Consider the following 23,206-nt stretch of genomic DNA (forward strand, 5'->3'; position numbering starts at 1 on the left):
AGTCTCAGAGCCAGGGTGACAGACATCGGCTTGTGGGGTTTGTGCTACAGCATTAAACACAGCTGTGTAGATGTTGTGTCTGGGGCTGGAGCCTGGGTTTGAAGCCCTCCCTGCTCCATGGGCTTAAGAGCCTGAAATTCAGACTGAGCCAGAAGGTCTGTATGGCTCTTTTTAGCGCCATAGCAGGAGCCCCACAAACCTCAGTCTGTCCACTTGGCTCTGAGACTTGCTGCCACGGGCTGTGTAGATGAACCCAAAGTGTCTCCAGTGTCTGGGTGTGAAAGTTCCCAGCGTGTCTGACCCAGGGCCAATTAATGAGAGTGAGAGGGTGGCTGGCGCAGTCATTAGATGGAGACACCTGAGCCCCTGAGGATCTGAGACTGTCTCTGGGACCATTATCCGCTCTGGGAGACACCCAGGTGCAGCTGCAGAGTCCATTGGACAAATCTCTCTTGACAGAGAGTTCAGGCTGGAGCCAAGTCTTCATTTTCAGCCTGATGTGGGGGTGAGATCAGGGTCTGGAGGGGGGAATTTTTCTACCAAGGGCAAATTTAACAGCAGCTCTGGAATGTTTCATAGCTGATGCCCTGAACATGGCCTGCCCGTAACTGTGCGCTTCTGGGGATGTTGACAGTCACTCACTGCAAGTCTCTGGAGTTTGGACTCCTAAGTTGCTCAGACAGGTTTGCAGTGGGGCTGGGAGAAGTGTTTTGGAGAAATAGTTTATATTTTTGCTTTGATTGAAACTATTCCAGAATCCATGTTGAGTTTGCTGACTAGTTTCAATGAACAATAAAAGGTGCCCCATGTGTGATGTGAGGCAGGAATTGGAATGTGGGTCTCCTCCCCTCAGGTGAGGGCTGGAACTGCTGGGCTCTGGGTGTCTGATGTGGGGCTCCCTCAATCTCTCCTGTTGAAGATGCCCCCCTGTGTCTAAACACTGCCATGGGCACTGGGCCAGAGCATGGGGGTGAGAATGACACTGCAGCCCAGTGGGTCATGCTGTATCTTGGAGCCCAGAGTCCAGCTCCCCTGCTCCAGTGACCCTGTAATTACTGACCGATAACCCCAGTGAAGGGAGGTGTTATGGCCCCTGGCACAGCAGTGTCTCAGGCCGTGTCTGCCGGGGTTTCCTTGCGCCGATGTAGCTGCCCCGGTGCAAACTCCTAGTGCAGACGCACTGCACAGGTATGGACTGGGACTGGCACCCGATGCACCTTCTCCCAGATGGAGGGGGCAGGAAGTGAGGAAATCCCCTCTCCAAAGCAACAGAGATTCCCTGGGGTCTGCCCCTTCCCTCATATGCCTCTGCCTCCCAGGTGCCTGTGACTCCACAGTACCACTTGGCCCTTGCCTCTAGTCATCCATAACCCCAGTGAGGGGAGGGGTTATGGCAGGGGATGACCACTGGCATAACCTAGCCAGCCTCCTCTTACTCTAGCGCAGGCAGGAAGGGGTTAAGCCCTAAGGATGCATTGTGCACCAGGGCCCAGGGAACCTGATTGCAGGGGCTTCAGCGAACCAGGCAAGAGAGGCGGCTCAGCAGGGAGGGTTCCTAGGGGATGGAGTAGCTCCACACTCCCTGGGGGCAGGACCCTACCCCAGGGGCTGCTATGGAGCCTTCAGGTTTGGGACATGAACAGGCTGAAAATCACGCCCCCCCCCCCACTCCAGAGCTTAGCTGAGGAGAGGAGAGGCTTCCTTGTGCCAGCGCTGGGGGGGCAGGGAGGGCAGGGGAGGTTGGCACATGCAGGGCTTGGCTCCTCCTGGCTATTGCCCTGGGCTGGAAGGTCTTGGGCTTTCCCAGAGTGCTGGCCCAGCCAGAGGCAGTGGGAGAAGGAAAGAGCCTGCCGGCGAGGCCGCTGGTGAGCTGCTGAGCTCTCAGATCAGGGGCTGGTTCTTCACACAGTGCTGGGAGCAGGATGTGCCCCACTGAGGGGCAGGAGATATGGAGGAGCAGTGGGGCTGGGGGCAGGAAGGAGCAAAGCAGGGAGAGGACAGCGAGAGGGGGAACATGTAAAGGGCCGAGGGGTGGGAAGAAGGGGCAACATGTAACCAGCTGCCGCCTGGTGCCTGCCTGCACTCACCAGCTACCGCAGCTCGCAGCGCGAAGCCAGCGCTGGCCAGAAACGGGACAGGGGTCAGGGTCCTGCTGGCTGAGAGCTGGCACGCAATGGGGGCTGCACTGATGGACCAGCAGGGGGAGAGTCCGGCCCTGCGTTCTACATCTTCGCACCACCACCAGCCTTGCAAACCCACCCCCATTGTCATCCACTGGCCACCTCCTCCTCACCACTAGTGGGTGGGTGTCTGGTGAGCAGGGATTCAGCCAGCAGCAGGACCTGCCACTACTGATGGGGCAGAGACAGAAAATACAGGACAATTTGCCCATTTTTAAGAAAAAGCTGGGTCACCGGAAGGAGAGTTTAATATTGGGGGGGGGGGGAAAGGGGACAGGCTGATGCTGGGAGAGGAAAGGAGAGGGGCAGGTGACAGGAGCAGAAGGGGAAGAGGGAGGGGAAGAAGGAAGGGGCAGGCACAAGGGCAATGGGGGGGGCAAGAGGAGCGGGCACCAGGAGGTGGAAGGGATGAAGGGTGGGGCAGGTGCCAAGATCATGAGGCGGGGGAGCAAATGGGCAGGCACCAAGAACAAGGACCTGGGGATTACAGTGGATGAGGAGCTGGATATGAGTCAGCAGTGTGCCCTTGTTGCCAAGAAGGCCAACGGCATATTGGGCGGTATTAGTAGTAGCATTGTCAGCAGATCGTGGGAAGTGATTATTCCCCTCTATTCGGCACTGGTGAGGCCACCTCTGGAGTATTGCATCCAGTTTTGGTCCACCCACTACAGAAGTGATGTGGACAAATTGGAGAGAGTCCAGCGGAGGGCAACAAAAATGACTAGGGGGCTGAGGCACATGACTTACGAGGAGAGGCTGAGGGAACTGGGCCTATTTAGTCTGCAGAAGAAAAGAGTGAGGGAGGATTTGATAGCTTCCTTCAATGACTTGAAGGAGAGTTCCAAAGAGGATGGGACTGGGCTGTTCTCAGTGGTGGCAGATGACAGAACAAGGTGAAGTGGGGGAGATCTATTGGTGAACAGAGGGGCAGGCACTGGGAAGGCAGAGGGTGGGTAGAAGGAGGGGCTGGCACCAGGGGAAAGGAGGTGGTGGGGGAAGGTGCAGGTGACAAGGGGAGAAAGAGGGGTGAGGGGTAGAGCGGGTACCAGAGGGCCATTAGGGTGAGGGGTGGGGGAGACCCCAGGGGGGCAACAGGGGAGCAAAGGAAAGGGGCAGTTATAAAAGTGGTGAAGGGCATGAGGGGTGGGTGCCCGGAAGACAGAGTGGGGTGAGGGAAGGACAGGCACCAGGAGGGATGTGGGGACTGAGCAGAGGGGCAGATGCAAGGAGAGGAGAGGGGAGGGGCACCAGGGGGCAGAGTGGGGGCAAGGGAACAGGTGAGCACAGAGGGGCAGAGAGGGGTGTGGGCATGTGGGCACCAGTGAGGCAGAGGGAGGGAGAGGGGCGGGCACCAGTGATGCAGAGATGGGGTGAGGGAAAGGGCTTACACCAGGGGTCCAAAGAGGGAAAGGGAAGGGCAGGCACCATGGAGCAGATGAGGGCAATGGTAGAGATGTGACTCAGGGGGGCAGAGGAAGAGTGAAGGGAGGGGCTGGCACCAGGGCATTAGAGGGGGGGTGAGGGGTGCTGGTGTTAGGGGGGCAGAGGGCGAGGGAAAGGGCAGGGTGGAGAACTAAGGGGAAGGTGCCATGAGGAGGGGGTGCGAGGGAAGGGGCAGGCACCATGGGGAGTGACGGGGATGCAGGTTAATTTCCCTTTGATGCCAATGACCAGCCCCTGCTCCCAGCACTGACTCTGTGACTCTCTCCCCAGTGGACGTGACTCTGCATCCAGACACGGCAAATCCCAACCTCGTCCTGTCTGAGGGTCGGAAACATGTGAAACATGGAAACTGGGATCCACGCAACAAGTCTGAGGGATTTGAGCATGATATCTGGGTCCTGGGCGCTGAGGGGTTCACGGAGGGGAGGCGTTACTGGGAGGTGGAGGTGGGAGGCAAGATAGGCTGGTACCTGGGGGTTTGTAGGGAACCTGTGAGCAGGAAGGAGAAGGTCACACTCACACCTGAGGATGGATATTGGGTCGTGTGGCTGAAGGGTGGGGTATACCAGGCCCTCACCTCCCCCTCGACCTCCCTCCCTGTGAGTATAAGGCCCAGCCGGGTGGGGATTTTCCTGGACTATGAGGCAGGTGAGGTCTCATTTTACAATGTGACTGACAGGTCCCGTCTCTTCACTTTCACTGACACCTTCTCCGGGACGCTCCGCCCTTATTTCAGTCCTGGTTACTATGTTTGGGGTACAAACGTGGCTCCCCTGAAAATCTGCCCGGTCCCAGCTCAGGCCGGAGGGACTCTCTCCCTGACAGTGACCCCCACGGCACAGACTGGCCCCTTCAAGCACTGCTGCTCTTCCCGCCCCCAGTGGTGGGGGGCAGTTACTGCAGGGAACTGGACTTTTTGTGCTGATCGGATGCTGCCAGTTTCCCTTTTCAACTGGAGGCTCCAGTCAAGAACCGGACACCTGGCAACCCCAGCCCAGGCTGGGTGAATGGGTGCCACTTGCTGGAAGCAGCAAGACAGATTTCCCCCCTCCCCCTGTGTTTGCTCCATCCCTGGCACAGGGTGATGCTGGTAAGAAATACTGCCAGACAGCTAGTGGTTTTTGCTGTCCTCACCATTCCCCATCCCCTGCCCAGGGGTAGCAGATGGTGATGGACAAGGATCATTCACTCCTGTCAGAATATTCTACCCCTGTGAAATCTCAATGTAAAATATGAAAGAAAAAAGATTATTTTAATTTAGAAAATATTATTTTCACAAGGTGTAAATGAAGAACATTTTCATTTACATTTCAACAGCATGTCAAAAACAAGCATCTAAACATATTTTTAGAAATGGAATTATTTACATTTTTTTTTAATTCTTCCCTCAAATCTATATTGAAGTTTAACTTCTCTAAATAGTGTAATTTGTATTTCAGCTGTGGAATTTCAAGAAATCCAAAATATTTATCTTAACAAAAAAATTATTAAATTGTCAGACTGGGTTGCTCAGTTACTATGTACATGTGTCATAAACATCACAACTACACACGTGCAGCTGCTCTTGCTCTCTTTTCCTCTCTTTATTGTGTTGACTGGTTCTCTCTGGAAGGCCAGGCACATACACCCACCCCCTGCACTACATCTTTGACAATTAATTGGTGAAAAAACGATCGAATTAATTAAGCAATATATTTAAGTTAACTCACACAAGATTATAAAATAGTCTTTGAACTTCTGTCAACATTAATTCATGTGATTTTTAACTTTCTAGCTTCATATAATCGGTAATCAAGATATGACACTTCCTTTCTTGTTCTTACATCAATTAACAAAACACGGTTCCAAACCTCAAACGCTATCTTCCTATATATAGAAATCTCTTCTACAATATCCTTTTCTTAATTTATTTTTCTTTAGAAATATTATTTGCAGGAAATGTACTGTCAGTGTCCATTGTTGATTTCAATGTACTGCTGGCTCTTCATGTTCTTGGTTCTAAGGATGAAACAAATGTAGTTTGGTAAAGAAACAGAGATGGGGTTGTATTCCTTTACTGAATCATCATAAATTAAGTTAATTGTATTAAAGAAGCTGGCACTTGATGACATATAACATGAAATTTGGTGATGCTTTATTAGGAAACCTTTCTTCTCGGCCATAAATCAGTCGAAAGGGTGATATTTCGTTGTCATGTGAGGTTTAGAATACAAAGAAAATAAAGTTGCTCCAGGAAATTCATCTCAGTCCCTCTGGGCTCCACCACCTTCAGGAATGCTCTGTTAAAATAGTGATTGATTGGTCTAATTCCTTCAAATTAGCCATTGAACCTAATTTCTTGAAGTATGAGCAGAGTATGAGGGGAGGCACATCACATGGCATTGCTAGGACTACTTTTTGTTTTAAACGTGAAGTGTTATGAACATTTTCAATGTAATAATTGAGTTTTGAAAATTTATTCACAATATGCCATTCATGTCCGAGTGCCCTAAACTTACCTTGATTATTTGAAAATAAACACCCTAACGTTATCTTTTGATGGATTCATTTGTGTTTTTATCCAGTCTGCTGGTGTCTAGGTGGCATGGGCTGCTGAAGCTGTGTGTTTTTCCTAGATTTTAACACAGGGGAATGTTAATATTAAAAAAATAGATAATTTTTCCTTAAAATTTCCTTCAGAATATCTGCGTTCCTTTCCCTATTTCTCACTGAATTATGTGTAATTACTGTGGCTTCTTATCCAATCTCACTGTGTTATTACATGGGCAAATATGTTGGCAAATAGGTTAATATAGAACATGGTTTTTACTGTCTGACAAGACATAAAAATGTGTTGTCACTCACAATTTACAGCATGAAGTGTCATGAAGAGATTGCAGGCAATGTTCATTTTTAAATGTCTAAGTATGAATGGGCTCCCCCATCAGTTCCAGCAACCCCAGACTGGCAGACCTCTGTGTGAATTAAGCAGCCAGCGAACCTCCACCAAGTGTCTCTATTATCTTTAATGGTGCATCACAGCATAGCAGTGGTTCTGAGGAGACTCCTTCCTGCTCCCTGGTTCAGCCTTTTATACTGCTGCTTTCTTCTCAGCGCTGAGCTAGTGACCTCAGCAGGCTCCTACAGGTGCAAGTGATCCCCTCTGCCCTTCTGTAACAAGGGGTGCTCCCGTGGGACACTACTGAGAGTACCAATTCAGGGCAATTTGCTGAGAAACAGGGCAGTCACAGCCTCAGGCTGGTGGTTCTCCATCTCTAAGGCACACCAAACCAGCCAAACAGAGAGGACTTTGGTTTCACCCCACTGGCTAACCAGAAGTCATACAAGCAATTCCCTCAGGTACCCCAGTTCCCTTGTACCACCAGTAGCACTCCTTATAGGGATGACTGCTTATGAAAACCAGTGTCCCCTATTAAAGGTTCTCCTGATCCCAAAGGACCAGCCACAAAACCTAAGTCAATATAAAAATCAGATCTTACCCCCAAATCACGATTTTGCCAATCATTTAGGATCTAAAAATCTAAAGGTTTATTCATAAAAAGAAAGAAATATAGATGTAACTCTTCTGCCTGTCTGAATTGGCAGCAACAAGGGCCGGGTTCAGTATCTAGGGGTTCCGTTTCAATAACATAATGCAAAACCATCTCGAGCCCCCACCCAGTGACCTGGGACAATTACATACCACCCCCCGGGCGCCTCTAAGAGGTAATACTTCCCCTCTCGCAAGCACAGAGTCTGAGTGTAGCACAGAGTCTGAGTGTAGCAAAATCCTTTTAATAAAGGAGGGAAACAATGTGGCATTATGTTGGGAAAACACCACAAACAGGACTCATAACACAAACCATGTTCAAAAGACCCACTCCCAAGTAAGTTTGGCAGTGTCCTTTTCCCCTCAGGGTCTTAAGTCCAGCAACCCAAAAAATCACCCAAAGTCCCAAAAGTCCAACACCCCAAAAGTTTCGAGTCCAGCAATCCAAAAATCACCCAAAAGTCCAACAACCCAAAAGTCTCTGTCCCTGGTCAGTGCAGCCCCAGAGTTCAAAAGTTTATCAGCAGAGTTTTACCTCCCAACTGTTCCGCGAACTGCTCTGCTCCACCAGCTGCTCCACAAGCCGCTCCAGTTGCTCTGCCAGCCATCCCGTGAGCCACTCCAGCCATCTCACAAACATGCTCCGCACCACCAGCTGCTCCACTCCACCAGCCATCCCACAAACTGCTCTACTCCACCAGCCACTTAGCAATATATCTTCAGGCCCCCCCCAAAGCACTCAGCAATTTTAGCTCTTTAGTGATTTCAGTTTGTAGTAGGGGAGCCTCAGTGTTGGTGCATCATTAGCCCAAAGTGAATTCAGCTTAACAGCCTGTAAATAAACTCCTAATAGAATCAAAATTAGCTCTTATATTCTACAGTGGAGAGAGGTAGAGATATAATTGGTGTTTTAGACCCTCAAAAGGGACCCATACCATCAGATACACATACCTACCCCCCAATCTTTCTCTCCACCCATGGGTGGGTGGGGGGTTAGAACCCATGTCCCTTGTCTAGCAAGTGCTACTTAGTTGATGGCGAGTCCCTCTGTCATAAAACAGTTCCACTGTCCTTGAGTCACATAATCAGGGTAACAACACTTTATTCTCCCTGCCCCAATAACAGAGAAACTGGGGATCCCACAGCAGCCAAAGTGACCATTTGGGCTGCTGTGGGCTCATGCTAGGTGGGGTGGGTGTGCCGATGCAAACAAGATCAGCCCCTGAAGTTCTTTTCCACAACTCGCCACAATTCACCACCAGATGTCAGGGTAGAGCTCATCCTGACTCTGCTTACATAGATGAGAGTTAAAATTGGTTAAAGGAATCAAATACATACAACAATTGAAAAGTTCATGGTTCAGGCTTATAGCAGTGATGGAATAAACTGCTGGCTCAAATCAAGTCTCTGGAGTACATCCACAGATTTGGATGGGTCCTTCAGTCCTTTGTTTAGAGCTTCAGTTGGTAGCAAAGTTCCTCCAGAGATCAGAAGCAGGTTTGAAGACAAAATGGAGGGGCTTCCAGGGCCTTTTTATATCCTCTACCATGTGGAAGATGGTACACTGTGGAAAATGACAGCAGAAAATGGAGTTTGGAGTCACATGGGCAAGTCACATGTCCATGCATGATTCAGTTCTTTGCAGGTGGCAGCAATTGCTCACATGCTACTTCGAACATTCCCAGGAAGGCTCATCAGATGTGGATTGGAGTCTCACAGGGTCCATTGTCAGTTAAGTGTTTCTTGATGGGGCACTTAATCTGAATAGTCCCTTCTCAGTGAGCTGGCTAAATGCTTCACTGGTGCTACTTAGAATCAGACACATTTAAATACAAATACATAGCCAATGCTCATAACTTCAAATACATAAATGCTACACACATACAGTAGTTTAATCACAATCAGCAAACTACAACCTTTTCATAGATATCTTACTTGACCATCTTTATACAAGATTTGCTGCAACTTATGACAGTGGTTGCAATAATGATGTATACGGTCATAGTTAATTTATATAACATCATACCTTCCAAACCCAAACTACACAGTGCCTTCTCCTCTAACCGTACCTGGTGTCGTGGGTATGGACAGTGACCAGGGTGCTTGCTTCCAAAGGGCTCTGTTTGTAGCTGCTATCAGCCCCCTGTCACATGGCCATGATTGTGTAATTGACCATATAGTGAAAATAACACCAAATGTAAACTGTTACCTCATTATTCAGTTCAGTACATACTGGTATCCCGTCTGTGGGACAGGATATAGCCCGATTAAATCTGCCCTCAGCAATTCCCAGGGGTTAACAACCTATGTGCAAGACCACAGGCTAGAGTTATCATTTGGATCTTTCCTATGACATTTTTATGATAATCCCATATATAGTAAGCACAGTAAACGTTATCATGTGGTTTCTGTAGTAGTTGATGTCTCCACAAAGTCAGAATCTAACTTTTGGTGTTTTTCAGAAGTAAATAAATAAAGGCCAAACTTCTGCAACTGAAAACTTGCATAAATACGGTGTGCCATCACTATGGGCAATAGAAGTCGTTGCTGCAATGTGTCATCCATCAGTTCACATCGGCACTTGTTATAGCTGATTAGAGGCTTTATTGTGCAGGAATAATAAATACAGAGAGTGATAAACAATTAGCTTCACTAACATTTAAAAATACTTCAGATGTGTTTAACATGGGGAAAGATGCAAAGAGTTTGATTTAACGGGGTGCCATCCACCCAGGTCCACTTCATTGGAGGGGTTGTAAAATTAAGTCCAATCCAAGCAGGACATTTGCCTTGGATGATATCCTGTATGAACTCCTGCAAAGCATATGACAGAGTCACCAGGGTGACCAGAACCTTGTATGAACTCCTGCAAAGCATATGACAGAGTCACCAGGGTGACCAGAACCTTCTGTAACTCCCTGGGTTCTCTGCTGTCTTTCCAATGAAACCAGAGAACGTTACCCAGAGCACTCAAAAGTCTCCTTGGAGATCTAAGAGGGACCCAAACCAAGCAGGGGAAACACAAACTGCCTGATGGAACCAGTACATGCTAATTGGAAGGGCCTCAAATGCCACAGCTGTGGACAATTTCTTGTCCCTGAAGAAGTCAAACCTATTTTAATCTACAGTCTGTGCACTAAGAATTTCTGACTTACCAAGCAGGGCAGAAATAGAACCCAGGTCTCCTGATTCTTAGTCCAGTGCCATAACCATTGGATCATTCTGACTCCCATGGAACATGGCTTCTTTACACCCTCCACCAAGTCTTTGGTGTCTCTGCTTCTCTCACCATCTCCCTCCGTGCCCCTGGGGCCATCACCCTTTCCACACCACCATCTCCTGTCTTCATGTCTCTGCATACTTATCATATGTGATACTGTTCTTGGCCAAAGAGGCCATCAGTGCAATTGCTACGCCACTAGGCACGCAGGTGGCTGACTCCCTGCAAGCATTGTATTCAGAGCTGAAGGATCATTGCATAGGGAGTGGAGGGGACCTAGGCAGACAAATAACTGCTCTGAAGCTGCGTGGCAGCTTCTCCCCAGTCCTCAGCAGCAATGGGGTCTTCCTGCAGTCAGGGAAGGTTTTTGAGGTTCCCCAGCCCACCACTGCTACTCTGATCTACCTTCCAGGAAAGACCAGGCCTCTCTGCAGCTGAAGTTCCCACCCACCACATTTCACATCACTATTTCATACAAGTCCTGGATTCCTAGGGCTTAATCCCTCTTTGCCAAGCCATCGCATGGCTCCCAGTCCTCTCCGTGTAGTCTTCACAAATCCAGTAGCTGTTTCCCCTGTGTGACAGCCAGTCAGTGGGGAAGAGTCTGTACCTGGAGTCCCCTGGACGGGGAGACAGGAAGGGACTCGCCATTTAATTTGTCCAGAAGAGTTTTAGGCCTGTTTTAACTCAAGTTCATTAACTGCAAATTAACAGGTTAATCTCCACAACTGTAAATGCTGGGGTTTGGCCACATACGCACTCGCACCAGTTTAACTAAAGGTGTCTTTTTTAAAACAATTTGATTAACAACCCCCCTAGCATGGAGGCAGTTATACCTGTACAAAGGTGTTTATATCAGTATAACTATTCACCTATGGGGCGGTGAAAAAGCTCTACCAGGATGTGTTGTTTTTATACTGATATCGATGCAGCTGCACTATGAGCTATGGGGCTAGAACTATTTAGGTGGGAAGTTACACCCCAACGAAAATAGTGACACTGGGACAAACACTATCTGCAGCCCAGGCCTAAGAGGGGCTTCTATCAATTTAGGCCTGGTCTACACTACGAGTTTAGGTCGAATTTAGCAATGTTAAATCGAATTAAGCCTGGACACGTTCACACGACGAAGCCCTTTTTTTTGACTTAAAGGGCCCTTTAAACCAGTTTCTTTACTCCACCTCCGACGAGGGGATTAGTGCTAAAATCGGCCTTTGCGGGTCAGTATTGGGGTAGTGTGGACGGAATTCGACGTTATTGGCCTCCGGGAGCTATCCCACAGTGCTTCATTGTGACCGCTCTGGACAGCACTCTCCACTCAGATGCACTGACCAGGTAGACAGGAAAAGCCCCGCGAACTTTTGAATTTCATTTCCTGTTTGCCCAGCGTGCAGAGCACAGGTGACCACGCAGAGCTCATCAGCACAGGTAACCGTGATGGAGTCCCAGGATCGCAAAAGAGCTCCATCATGGACCGAACGGGAGGTACGGGATCTGCTTGCCATATGGGGAGATGAATCAGTGCTAGCTGAACTTTTGTGACCAGGGGCTGCTAACAGGGAGTTTCGCAACGGAGTTCTCCAGGTGAAGGAGGAGCAAATACAGGACCCTTGGGGTAAGTGACTGTCTGTAGTGTGTGTTTGTTTGTGTTTGGGGGTTACTTGCTGTGTGCTGAGCTTGTGTTTGTCAGTCTGTTTGTTTGGTTGTTTGAAGGACCGTGTGCTGTGGCTGGCAGTTGGAAGCTGTGAGCTTCAAAGGAAGGTCTGAAGGCTAGAAGCCTCTGGTAATTGGCTGAGCCTTAATCAGTGGGCGGGGCATTCACCCAGGCCAGGGCTTTATAAAGCAGCGCACAAGCGACCAGGGAGCTTTTGCGAACAGGGGCTGCTAACAGGGAGTTTCGCAAGGGAGTTCTCCAGGTGAAGGGGAGCAGGAAGGGAGCGCGGGTCCCTTGCCGGTTCTATCTTAAACCCTTTATTCCCCTTAAAACCTATAGCCCAAACTACATTCAAAACTTCTTGCTTTAAACAACCCCTTCATTAACTAGGAGAAAATGCAGGCAGAAGCCCAGCTGCAGAGTGGGGGCTATCCAGTTTATTGCACTGAATGTAGCATGTATGATTACCTGCCCCATGGGCAGGTGGCGTATGTGTGCATTCGGTGCAAGCAGCTCCTGGGCCTCAGAGACCACGTACGGACTTTGGAGGCAAGGGTGGCGGAACTGGAGGAGCTAAGGGAGGCAGAGAGGTATGTTGATGAGGCTTTCCGGGACACTGTAGAATTGTCCCACCTCCGGTCAGACAGCCCCTGCGCTGTTGAGGAGGATGAAAGGCCCAGGGAAGCAGAGCAGTCAACGGGAGCAGAGGGAAACCTTCCCATAGTTGGGACCCTCCTTCCAGACAGTGCTGGGGTTGCCTCTCGCACTGAGGTTACCTCTCCGGGGGAGGGAACTCCAGTTGCTAGGAAAAGGCAGGTATTAGTATTGGGAGATTCGATCATTAGAAACGTAGATAGCTGGGTTTGTGATGACCGGGAGAACCGTATGGTGACTTGCCTGCCTGGTGCGAAGGTTGCGGATCTCTCGAGGCATCTAGACAGACTTATGTGTAGTGCTGAGGAGGAGCCGGTGGTCGTGGTACATGTAGGTACCAATGACATAGGGAAGGGTAGGAGAGATGTCCTGGAGGCCAAATTTAGGCTGCTAGGAAAGAGACTGAAATCCAGGACCTCTATGGTGGCATTCTCAGAAATGCTCCCAGTTCCACACGCAGGGCCAGGTAGGCAGGCAGAGCTTCAGAGTCTCAATGCGTGGATGAGACAATGGTGTAGAGAGGAGGGGTTTACATTCATTAGGAACTGGGGAAACTTCTGGAATGGGGGGAGCCTATACAGGAAGGATGGGCTCCACCTAAACCAAAGTGGAACCAGACTGCTGGCACTAAACATTAAAAAGGTTGTAGAGCAGTCTTTAAACTAGGAGATGGGGGAAAGCCGATTGCTGCAGAGGAGCATGTGGCTCGGACAGAGACTTCTCTTAGGGGAGAGTCTAATGATAGAGAATCTCCAGGTTATAGTCAGGAGCAGAGGATGGAAGAGGATAAAGTAGGGGCCAGATCAGATGATAAACATTCACATAAAAAAGAATCTGATACATCAGAAAAGGGCAGACAAATAAACAGTGACAAGTTTTTAAAGTGCTTGTACACAAATGCTAGAAGTCTAAATAATAAGATGGGTGAACTAGAGTGCCTTGTGATAAAGGAGGATATTGATATAATAGGCATCACAGAAACCTGGTGGACTGAGAGCAATCAATGGGACACAACCATTCCGGGGTACAAAATATATCGGAAGGACAGAACAGGTCGTGCAGGGGGGGGAGTGGCACTATATGTGAAAGAAAATGTACAATCAAATGAAGTAAAAATCTTAAGCAAATCCGCATGTTCCATAGAATCTCTATGGATAGAAATTTCATGCTCTAATAAGAATATAACATTAGGGATCTATTATCGACCACCTGACCAGGATGGTGATAGTGATGATGAAATGCTAAGGGAAATTAGAGAGGCTATCAAAATTAAGAACTCAATAATAGTGGAGGATTTCAATTATCCCCATATTGACTGGGAACATTTCACTTCAGGACGAAATGCAGAGATAAAATTTCTCGATACTTTAAATGACTGCTTCATGGAGCAGCTGGTACGGGAACCCACAAGGGGAGAGGCAACTCTAGATTTAGTCCTGAGTGGAGCGCAGGAGCTGGTCCAAGAGGTAACTATAGCAGGACCGCTTGGAAATAGTGACCATAATACAATAGCGTTCAACATCCCTGTGGTGGGAAGACCATCTCAACAGCCCAACACTGTGGCATTTAATTTCAAAAGGGGGAACTATGCAAAAATGAGGGGGTTAGTTAAACAGAAGTTAAAAGGTACAGTGACTAAAGTGAAATCCCTGCAAGCTGCATGGGCGCTTTTTAAAGACACCATAATAGAGGCCCAATTTCAATGTATACCCCAAATTAAGAAACACAGTAAAAGAACTAAAAGAGAGCCACCATGGCTTAACAACCATGTAAAAGAAGCAGTGAGAGATAAAAAGACTTCCTTTAAAAAGTGGAAGTCAAATCCTAGTGAGACAAATAGAAAGGAGCATAAACGCTGCCAAATTAAGTGCAAGAATGTAATAAGAAAAGCCAAAGAGGAGTTTGAAGAACGGCTAGCCAAAAACTCCAAAGGTAATAACAAAATGTTTTTTAAGTACATCAGAAGCAGGAAGCCTGCTAAACAACCAGTGGGGCCCCATGATCGAGATACAAAAGGAGCGCTTAAAGACGATAAAGTCATTGCGGAGAAACTAAATGGATTCTTTGCTTCAGTCTTCACGGCTGAGGATGTTAGGGAGATTCCCAAACCTGAACTGGCTTTTGTAGGTGACAAATCTGAGGAACTGTCACGGATTGAAGTGTCACGAGAGGAGGTTTTGGAATTAATTGATAAACTTAACATTAACAAGTCACCGGGACCAGATGGCATTCACCCAAGAGTTCTGAAAGAACTCAAATGTGAAGTTGCGGAACTGTTAACTAAGGTTTGTAACCTGTCCTTTAAATCGGCTTCTGTACCCAATGACTGGAAGTTAGCTAATGTAACGCCAATATTTAAAAAAGGCTCTAGAGGTGATCCCGGCAATTACAGACCGGTAAGTCTAACGTCTGTACCGGGCAAATTAGTCGAAACAATAGTTAAGAATAAAATTGTCCGACACATAGAAAAACATAAACTGTTGAGCAATAGTCAACATGGTTTCTGTAAAGGGAAATCGTGTCTTACTAATCTATTAGAATTCTTTGAAGGGGTCAACAAGCATGTGGACAAGGGGGATCCAGTGGACATAGTGTACTTGGATTTCCAGAAAGCCTTTGACAAGGTCCCTCACCAAAGGCTCTTGTGTAAATTAAGCTGCCATGGGATAAGGGGGAAGGTCCTTTCATGGATTGAGAACTGGTTAAAAGACAGGGAACAAAGGGTAGAAATAAATGGTAAATTCTCAGAATGGAGAGGGGTAACTAGTGGTGTTCCCCAAGGGTCAGTCCTCGGACCGATCCTATTCAACTTATTCATAAATGATCTGGAGAAAGGGGTAAACAGTGAGGTGGCAAAGTTTGCAGATGATACTAAACTGCTAAAGATAGTTAAGTCCAAAGCAGACTGTGAAGAACTTCAAAAAGATCTCACAAAACTAAGTGATTGGGCAACAAAATGGCAAATTAAATTTAATGTGGATAAATGTAAAGTAATGCACATTGGAAAAAATAACCCCAACTATACATACAATATGATGGGGGCTAATTTAGCTACAACAAGTCAGGAAAAAGATCTTGAAGTCATCGTGGATAGTTCTCTGAAAATGTCCACGCAGTGTGCAGAGGCGGTCAAAAAAGCAAACAGGATGTTAGGAATCATTAAAAAGGGGATAGAGAATAAGACTGAGAATATATTATTGCCCTTATATAAATTGATGGTACGCCCTCATCTCGAATACTGCGTACAGATGTGGTCTCCTCATCTCAAAAAAGATATACTGGCACTAGAAAAGGTTCAGAAAAGGGCAACTAAAATGATTAGGGGTTTGGAACGGGTCCCATATGAGGAGAGATTAAAGAGGCTAGGACTCTTCAGCTTGGAAAAGAGGAGACTAAGGGGGGATATGATAGAGGTATATAAAATCATGAGTGATGTGGAGAAAGTGGATAAGGAAAAGTTATTTACTTATTCCCATAATACAAGAACTAGGGGTCATCAAATGAAATTAATAGGCAGCAGGTTTAAAACAAATAAAAGGAAGTTCTTCTTCACGCAGCGCACAGTCAACTTGTGGAACTCCTTACCTGAGAAGGTTGTGAAGGCTAGGACTATAACAGAGTTTAAAAGAGAACTGGATAAATTCATGGTGGTTAACTCCATTAATGGCTATTAGCCAGGACGGGTAAGGAATGGTGTCCCTAGCCTCTGTCTGTCAGAGGATGGAGATGGATGGCAGGAGAGAGATCACTTGATCATTGCCTGTTAGGTTCACTCCCTCTGGGGCACCTGGCATTGGCCACTGTCAGTAGACAGGATACTGGGCTAGATGGACCTTTGGTCTGACCCGGTACGGCCTTTCTTATGTTCTTATGTTCTAACTCCATAGCAGTAAACGAAATGGCAAAATATTAGAAAAGGTCTCCAAGGCCATGAAGGACAGAGGCCATAACAGGGACGCACAGCAGTGCCGTGTGAAAATTAAGGAGCTAAGGCAAGCCTACCACAAAGCCAGAGAGGCAAACGGAAGGTCCGGGGCAGAGCCGCAAACATGCCGCTTCTACGCGGAGCTGCATGCGATGCTAGGGGGTGCAGCCACCACTACCCCAACCGTGTGCTTTGACTCCATCAATGGAGAAACACGCAACAGTGAAGTGGGTTCGGGGTACAAGGAAGATGAGGATGAAGACAATGAAGATAGCTCACAGCAAGGAAGCGGAGAAACCGGTTTCCCCAACAGCCAGGATATGTTTATCACCCTGGACCTGGAACCAGTAACCCCCGAACTCACCCAAGGCGTGCTCCCAGACCCTGAGGGCACACAAGGGACCTCTGGTGAGTGTACCTTTGTAAATATTACACATGGTTTAAAAGCAAGCGTTTTTAATGATTAATGATTAATTTGCCCTGGCAATCGGGGACCAGTACAGCTACTGGAAAAGTCTGTTAATGTTTATGGGGATGGAGCGGAAATCCTCCAGGGACATCTCTAGAAAGCTCTCGTTCATGTACTCCCAAAGCCTTTGCAAAAGGTTTCTGGGGAGGGCTGCCTTATCCCGTCCGCCATGGTAGGACACTTTACCACGCCAGGCCAGTAGCACGTAGTCTGGAATCATTGCAGACAACATCCATTCCTTATCTCTCTTTGTTATCCTCAGGAGAGTGATATCATTCACGGTCACCTGGTTGAAATGGGGTGATTTTATTAAGGGGACATTCAGAGGTGCTCATCCCTGGTCGGCTGAACAGAAATGTTCCCTGCTGTTAGCCACGCGGTAGGGGGGAGGGGTGAAGTGATCATCCCAGAGAATTGTGTGTGTGGGGAGGGGTAGTTGGGTTTGTGCTGCATGTTAACCCGGAAACCGCAGCCCCTCCTTTTACATTGCAAACCCATTTGAAATGGCCAACCCAACGGGTGCTTGGTATGGGAAATGAGGGCACTACTGTTTGAAACCATTCCCACATGTTATGAAGGTTAAAAAAGCCAAAAGACTGTGGCTTACCATGGCTGCCTGGAAGCCGAATTCTGTTGCCTGGCACTGCGTGAGTGATCTCTCATCCCAAACTGGCAGGCCCTCAGTATAAGAGGAAAAATGCGACCTTGTAATGAAAGCACATGTGCTGTGTAATGTGAACAGCAAAATTTAACGTGAAAGAGTGTACCCATTGTTCTCTAAAATGTGTCTTTTTTAACCACCTCTCCCTTCTCTTCCAACAGCTGCAAATGTTTCTCCTTCACAGAGGCTAGCGAAGATTAGAAGGAGAAAACGTCGGACTCGGGATGATATGTTCTCGGAGCTCCAGATGTCCTCGCACGCTGAAAGAGCACAGCAGAATGCGTGGAGGCAGTCAATGTCAGAGTGCAAAAAAGCACAATGTGAACGAGAGGAGAGGTGGCGGGCTGAATCGCGGGCTGAAGAGAGCAAGTGGCGGGCTGAAGATGATAGGTGGCGTCAGCTTGCTGACAGAAGGCAAGAGTCGATGCTCCGGCTGCTGGAGCATCAAACTGATATGCTCCAGCGTATGGTTGAGCTGCAGGAAAGGCAGCAGGAGCAGAGACCGCCGCTACAGCCCCTGTGTAACCAACAACCCTCCTCCCCAAATCCCATTGCCTCCTCACCCAGGCGCCCAAGAACACGGTGGGGGGGCCTCCGGCCACCCAGTCACTCCACCCCAGATGATTGCCCGAGCATCGGAAGGCTGGCCTTCAATAAGTGTTAAAGTTTTAAAGTTTTAAACTGCAGTGTGTCCTCTTCCTTCCCTCCTCCCCCACCCATCCCGGGCTACCTTGGCAATTACCTGGGGAGGGGCAAAGGTGGCTGGATTCTTTGAAGCTCCACCCACAAAATAAGCTCCACCCATGTGAGTCACCAAAAGGAGATACCATGATCTGTTCACAGTAGATTGTGCAATGTTCAAAACAGGATGGAGTTGCTGATTGGCTCCAAATGGCTCCTGTGGCCTGGCTCTCCTCATGGGGCTAGAATATATCCTGGACTCTGCTGGACTCTCTGGGCCTGGTCCTTATTTACTGGGGAAAAAATAAGAGGTGGCATCTCCCAAACATCACCCGCTTGTGGCACCATAAGGAGGCGTCACTGGCAATAAATGGTGCCGAGCTGTGACTCTCCCTTTCTGCTCTCACACAGGAAACAAAATCCTTAACAGTGTTGATATTTGAATGACCATCCCTGGGCACCTGAGCTCACCCCCCACTGAGGGACTGAGGCAGTTCAGACCTCTCAGAGCTGCTGTGCCCAGCTCTCTGCATCCCCTACACATGGGTCAGTTTTCAGGTTTTCTTCACAACCAGAACAGCTGGAGAGTCAGTTTAACACAAAGCTGAGAACCCTGAGAACAAGGCAGTCACTTCGGAGAAGTGCCAGTACTTCCTGGCTGTGTCTGAGCCCTGTCAGTGAGCACAGAGACTTGGGCCTGGTCTTAACCTAACACACAGGTCGCCCTAGCTACTTAGCTGTAGCACTGTAGCTGTGCTGCTAAAGCATCTAGTAGCATAGACATGGCCTTGGAGTTCTTGGGGCAGAGAAGCAGCTCCATGGACGAGGGACTTGGAGCAGAAATTTGGGACAGTTCAGGCCAAACTGAGATTGTCAGTGAGTCTGGTCCCTGTGGGGAGGGAATTCAGGCCATTTCCCTCCCTTCCATCTGCAACCCAGTGTAGAGCCCCAAGGTCAGCCCATGTCCTCCAGTCTCCTGGGGTGAGGTCAGGGAACCTCAGCAGTGTCCCATCCCCAACCTCCCACTCTCTAGCACAGACACAGCCCCAGATGGGAGATGGGAGCACTAACATGTTTCTTTAATGTTGTTCCAGAACCACATTGTCTCACCCATGCTGCCAAAACCCAACCATTTTAGAGCACAGATGGCCCTAACTTTGCCAGACAATTATAATACCATGGTGTGTACACCCTGGTGTATAGTAAATGGTGTATCTAAGCTGTAAGGCCAGCCCACATCCTACTAACTTTATCTGGGCTAATGGCTGCAGGAGTTAATATGGGTGGAGCAGGGCTGCTGGACAGGGAAGAGCTGGAAGAGGAGGATATGTAGAGAGAAAGAAGAGCAGTACGCAGATACCAGCTGTGGGTTTCTGTGCCACTGACATTCAGGGATGTTTCAGGGTCCAGATTGTTTTGGTGTGTAAGCAGGGTCTGAATGAGCTCTCCCCCAACAGCTAGCTGAGGAGGAGAAAAGACTTTAGGACCAGACTGTATTTACATGAACACACCCACTCTGCCTAGGTATCCAGCAAACAGAGCTGTTGTTGCAAAGTGATCAACTTTGGCAGGTGTTGGGTTACAAATCACTTTAGTACTGATGCAGGGATAATGAAATATTGTTATCAATGTTGTTATATTAATTGTATGAGTAAAGGGCAGCAGAACTGTGCTTAGCCTACCCTGAATTAGGGGTTCACCCTCAACTGAACTCTCTAAGCAGGGGGCTCGGATGCCAGAGCCCTGTGAAGATTAAGATAGGGTGGGGACAAATTTGCCTGCTGGGAGGTGTGGCCTTTACCCAAGAGTCCTAGGCATGGTTTAACTTGCTCCTCCCCACTGTTGAAAGATAGAACTACAGTCGGGTCTCAATTTACACTGGGGTTATGTTCTTTAAAAACACCATGCAAATAAAAATCGTGTAAAAAGATACCAATGGTCTATGGGAAATAAGGGTTTAGGTTCTGGGCTCACAAGATAAATGCCAGGAGGGTGGAGTGGAGTGTGCCCCCACCCCACTCCCTGGCAGCAGTGCTGGGCGGAACAGAGCGAGCCCCCAGCAGGAGCGCTGGGCAGAGCTGGGCGAGCTCTGGATCCCGCTCCCTAGCAGGAGTGCCAGGCAGTGGAATGGGGCAAGCCCTCGCGCCCTGCTACCCGCAGGAGCACTGGGCAGAGTGGCGTGAGCCCCAGACCCCTCTCCCCAGCAGGAGCGCCACCGAGCGGCGCAAGCTCTCATGGCCTGGGTGCACTCCCGGGACCGGGGGGGCCCTGACCAGAGTTTCCATGGCCCCCTGCAAGGCTGGCTGGAGGAGAGAAGGGGAGGCACCCCGATCCCTCCTGCTCCATCCCTCCTGCCTTCCCTCCCCCACCCCTGTCATTGCCTGCCCACCCAAGTGTCGGGTCCTGGCTATGCCACTGATTTACGCATCTTGGCCACCTTGCTGCACTGTGTAAAAGTGAATCCCTACCATGTACATAAATAAAGGACCACAATTAATTGTATAACTGAAACCATGCAAAAAAATACTGTGTAAATCGAGGCCTGACTGTAATTAAGGCTCTATTAGGATTCTTTTGTTTTGTTAAGTGATCGCAAAATACTTCCACAACTACGAGAGACTTTTTTCTTTTCCCTTCCCTTTATTATCGACAAAGTGTCAGCGTAGACAGAGTCCATAGGACGGAGCAGGACAATGCCCCCAGGCCCCACGCTTCAGGGGGATGTGGGGTCCAGGGTGGCCTGGGGAGTTAGTGGGGGGCCTGGCACTGGCAGCAGTGAGAGCCACAGCCCCAGCCCGACCTGCTCTGTCTCATCCCTCCGGCTCCTGGCATCATTCGGGGGAGGGGTCAAAAGCTGGAAAAAGCAGGGGCAAGTACTTGGGGGAAGGGGTGGAATGGGGGTGTGGAGGGAGTGGAGCAGGGTCAGGAAGAGGCGGGTCTTGGGGGAAGGGGTGGAGTAGGGATGGCCATGAGTGTAGACACTGCTGTTTGTTTTGTCGCCAGAACTGGCTTCGGCCAGTATCCCACAATGCCTGCCCTGATTGCTCTGCTCTGTGTTTTGATCTGAGACTGCGCCCCTCCCCTTTCAAAGCTCCGGGAAGTATCTGACAGCTGAGTGTGCTGCTCCCTTTGGGGAACAAAGAGAAAATAATTGGCATGCTCCTGTTCAGCCGGGCACTAGGAACACAGCGGCTGGCAGACGGCTGGCATGGGCAGGGGGGAGAGACTCCTGTGCTGCTTTGCCATTCCTCAGCACGCAGAGCTCACAGAGCTGCTCAGGATGCTGCTCTCGGCAGCTAAGGAGGCTTGTGGGAGAACTCGGAGGGAACCACAGAACCATGGGTGGGCAGGCAGAGCAGGCTGCTTCGGGAGAGACTGCTGTGCCGAGCAGTGCCAGGGACTGATGCGGGAGGGGTGTGTGTTCCCCTCCTCCAGGATAGGTCAGACAGCCTGCTGCCTCCCCTGCCCCAGACACACCACTGTCCTCTCCCTCCCCCCACACATAGGCACCAACTTCCCTGCTTTCCGGTGGGTGCTTGACCTGCCCTCTGCCCCCAGCCCCACCTCTTCCCACACCTGCCCTGCCCCCATTCCAACCCCTTCCCCAAAGTCCCCGCCCCAACTCTGCCCCCTCCCTGCCCCTATTCTAACCCCTTCCCCAAATCCCCACCCTGGCCCTGCCTCTTCCCCGCCTCCTCCCCTGAGTGTGCCACGTTCCCACTCCTCCCCCTCCCTCTAGGAGCTTGCTAGGACCACAGCTGTTTGATGGCGGCTGGACTGGAAGCACTGGGAGGTAGGCAGAGGAGCAGGGACATGGCATGCTCAGGGGAGGAGGCGGGGGAGGAGGTGGGGCGGGGAGTGAGGGGAGTTTGGCTTCCGGTGGGTGCAGAGCACCCATGGAGTCGGCGCCTATACCCCCACACACTTCAGGTGGAAAAGGGTGCCACTGGAAGGATGTGATTGAGAACCTGCATCATGTGATGCTGTACCTGCCCCGTGAGGAATTGCAAACCTTTCCCAAAGCATCCTGTGGCCAGTTGCACAGTGCACTGCTCTCTGTGTGGATGTAAGAGCTCCTAGTGTGAATGTGCTCTGCCCGCACAAGGAGCTAATGTGCAAATGCAACAGCAGTTTTAATTAAAGTGGCATAACTTTTGCCAACAAAACTTTGTAGTGTAGACAAAGCCTAAGAGCTGATAATCACTAAGAGCAGGGTAGAACCTCAAAAGACTGATCGGCAGAGGTTATAATAGAGAAGCAGGTGACAGCTGGCAGGGCAGACAGTGGAATGGACCAGTTGGGTGTGTGGCACGGTGGTGACACCAGAGCAAGTGCTTGGACAGAGGAGCAAGCAAGGTGCCTTCTCCCCTGCTCCCTCCCCAGGTGCACCTCTATCTCTGAGTCTTCGCTGACGGCCATTGTGAGTGTGGTGTGGTGAGGGACCTGTTAAAGAAACTCTTGGTTGTAGATCTCAGAAACCTGAAGCAGAAGACACTGCCCATCACACTCTGGGGTGGGTGTTTTGCTCATGGTTTTATGTTTATGAATCCTGCTTGCGGCATTTTCCTTAATTAATGCTGGGTGACTTCCCTCCTTTCATTTAAAGTTTCTTTTCTACCATAGTCACCAACTCTGTGGGTGCTCCAGGGCTGAAGAAACCACAGAAAAAAATAGTGGGTGCTCAGCACTCACTGGCAGCTCCACCGATCAGCTCCACCCCCACCCCTGCAACACCTCCCGCCTGCTGGCGGCCCTGCGATAAGCTCCTCCCCCTGTCTCCCAGTGCCTCC

The 23,206-nt window shown here is 49.3% G+C and overlaps 1 protein-coding gene and 1 pseudogene across 1 annotated transcript in view; both read left to right on the top strand.

The window, feature by feature from the left end:
• LOC113409680 (butyrophilin subfamily 1 member A1-like) overlaps positions 1 to 5,407 on the top strand; it is a 348,144-nt gene extending 342,737 nt beyond the window's left edge. Inside the window, exons 9-10 of the mRNA XM_029914256.1 lie at positions 3,894 to 4,506; positions 5,398 to 5,407. Of these exons, the coding sequence (XP_029770116.1) occupies positions 3,894 to 4,506; positions 5,398 to 5,407 (623 nt within the window). The remainder of the gene's footprint in view (positions 1 to 3,893; positions 4,507 to 5,397) is intronic.
• A 13,791-nt stretch (positions 5,408 to 19,198) lies between these two features.
• LOC112120906 overlaps positions 19,199 to 23,206 on the top strand; it is a 64,950-nt pseudogene continuing 60,942 nt past the window's right edge.

The sequence above is a fragment of the Terrapene carolina genome, unplaced genomic scaffold (genome assembly GCF_002925995.2).
Source record: "Terrapene carolina triunguis isolate 2854851 unplaced genomic scaffold, T_m_triunguis-2.0 Scaffold33956, whole genome shotgun sequence".
NCBI classification, from domain to species: domain Eukaryota; kingdom Metazoa; phylum Chordata; order Testudines; family Emydidae; genus Terrapene; species Terrapene triunguis.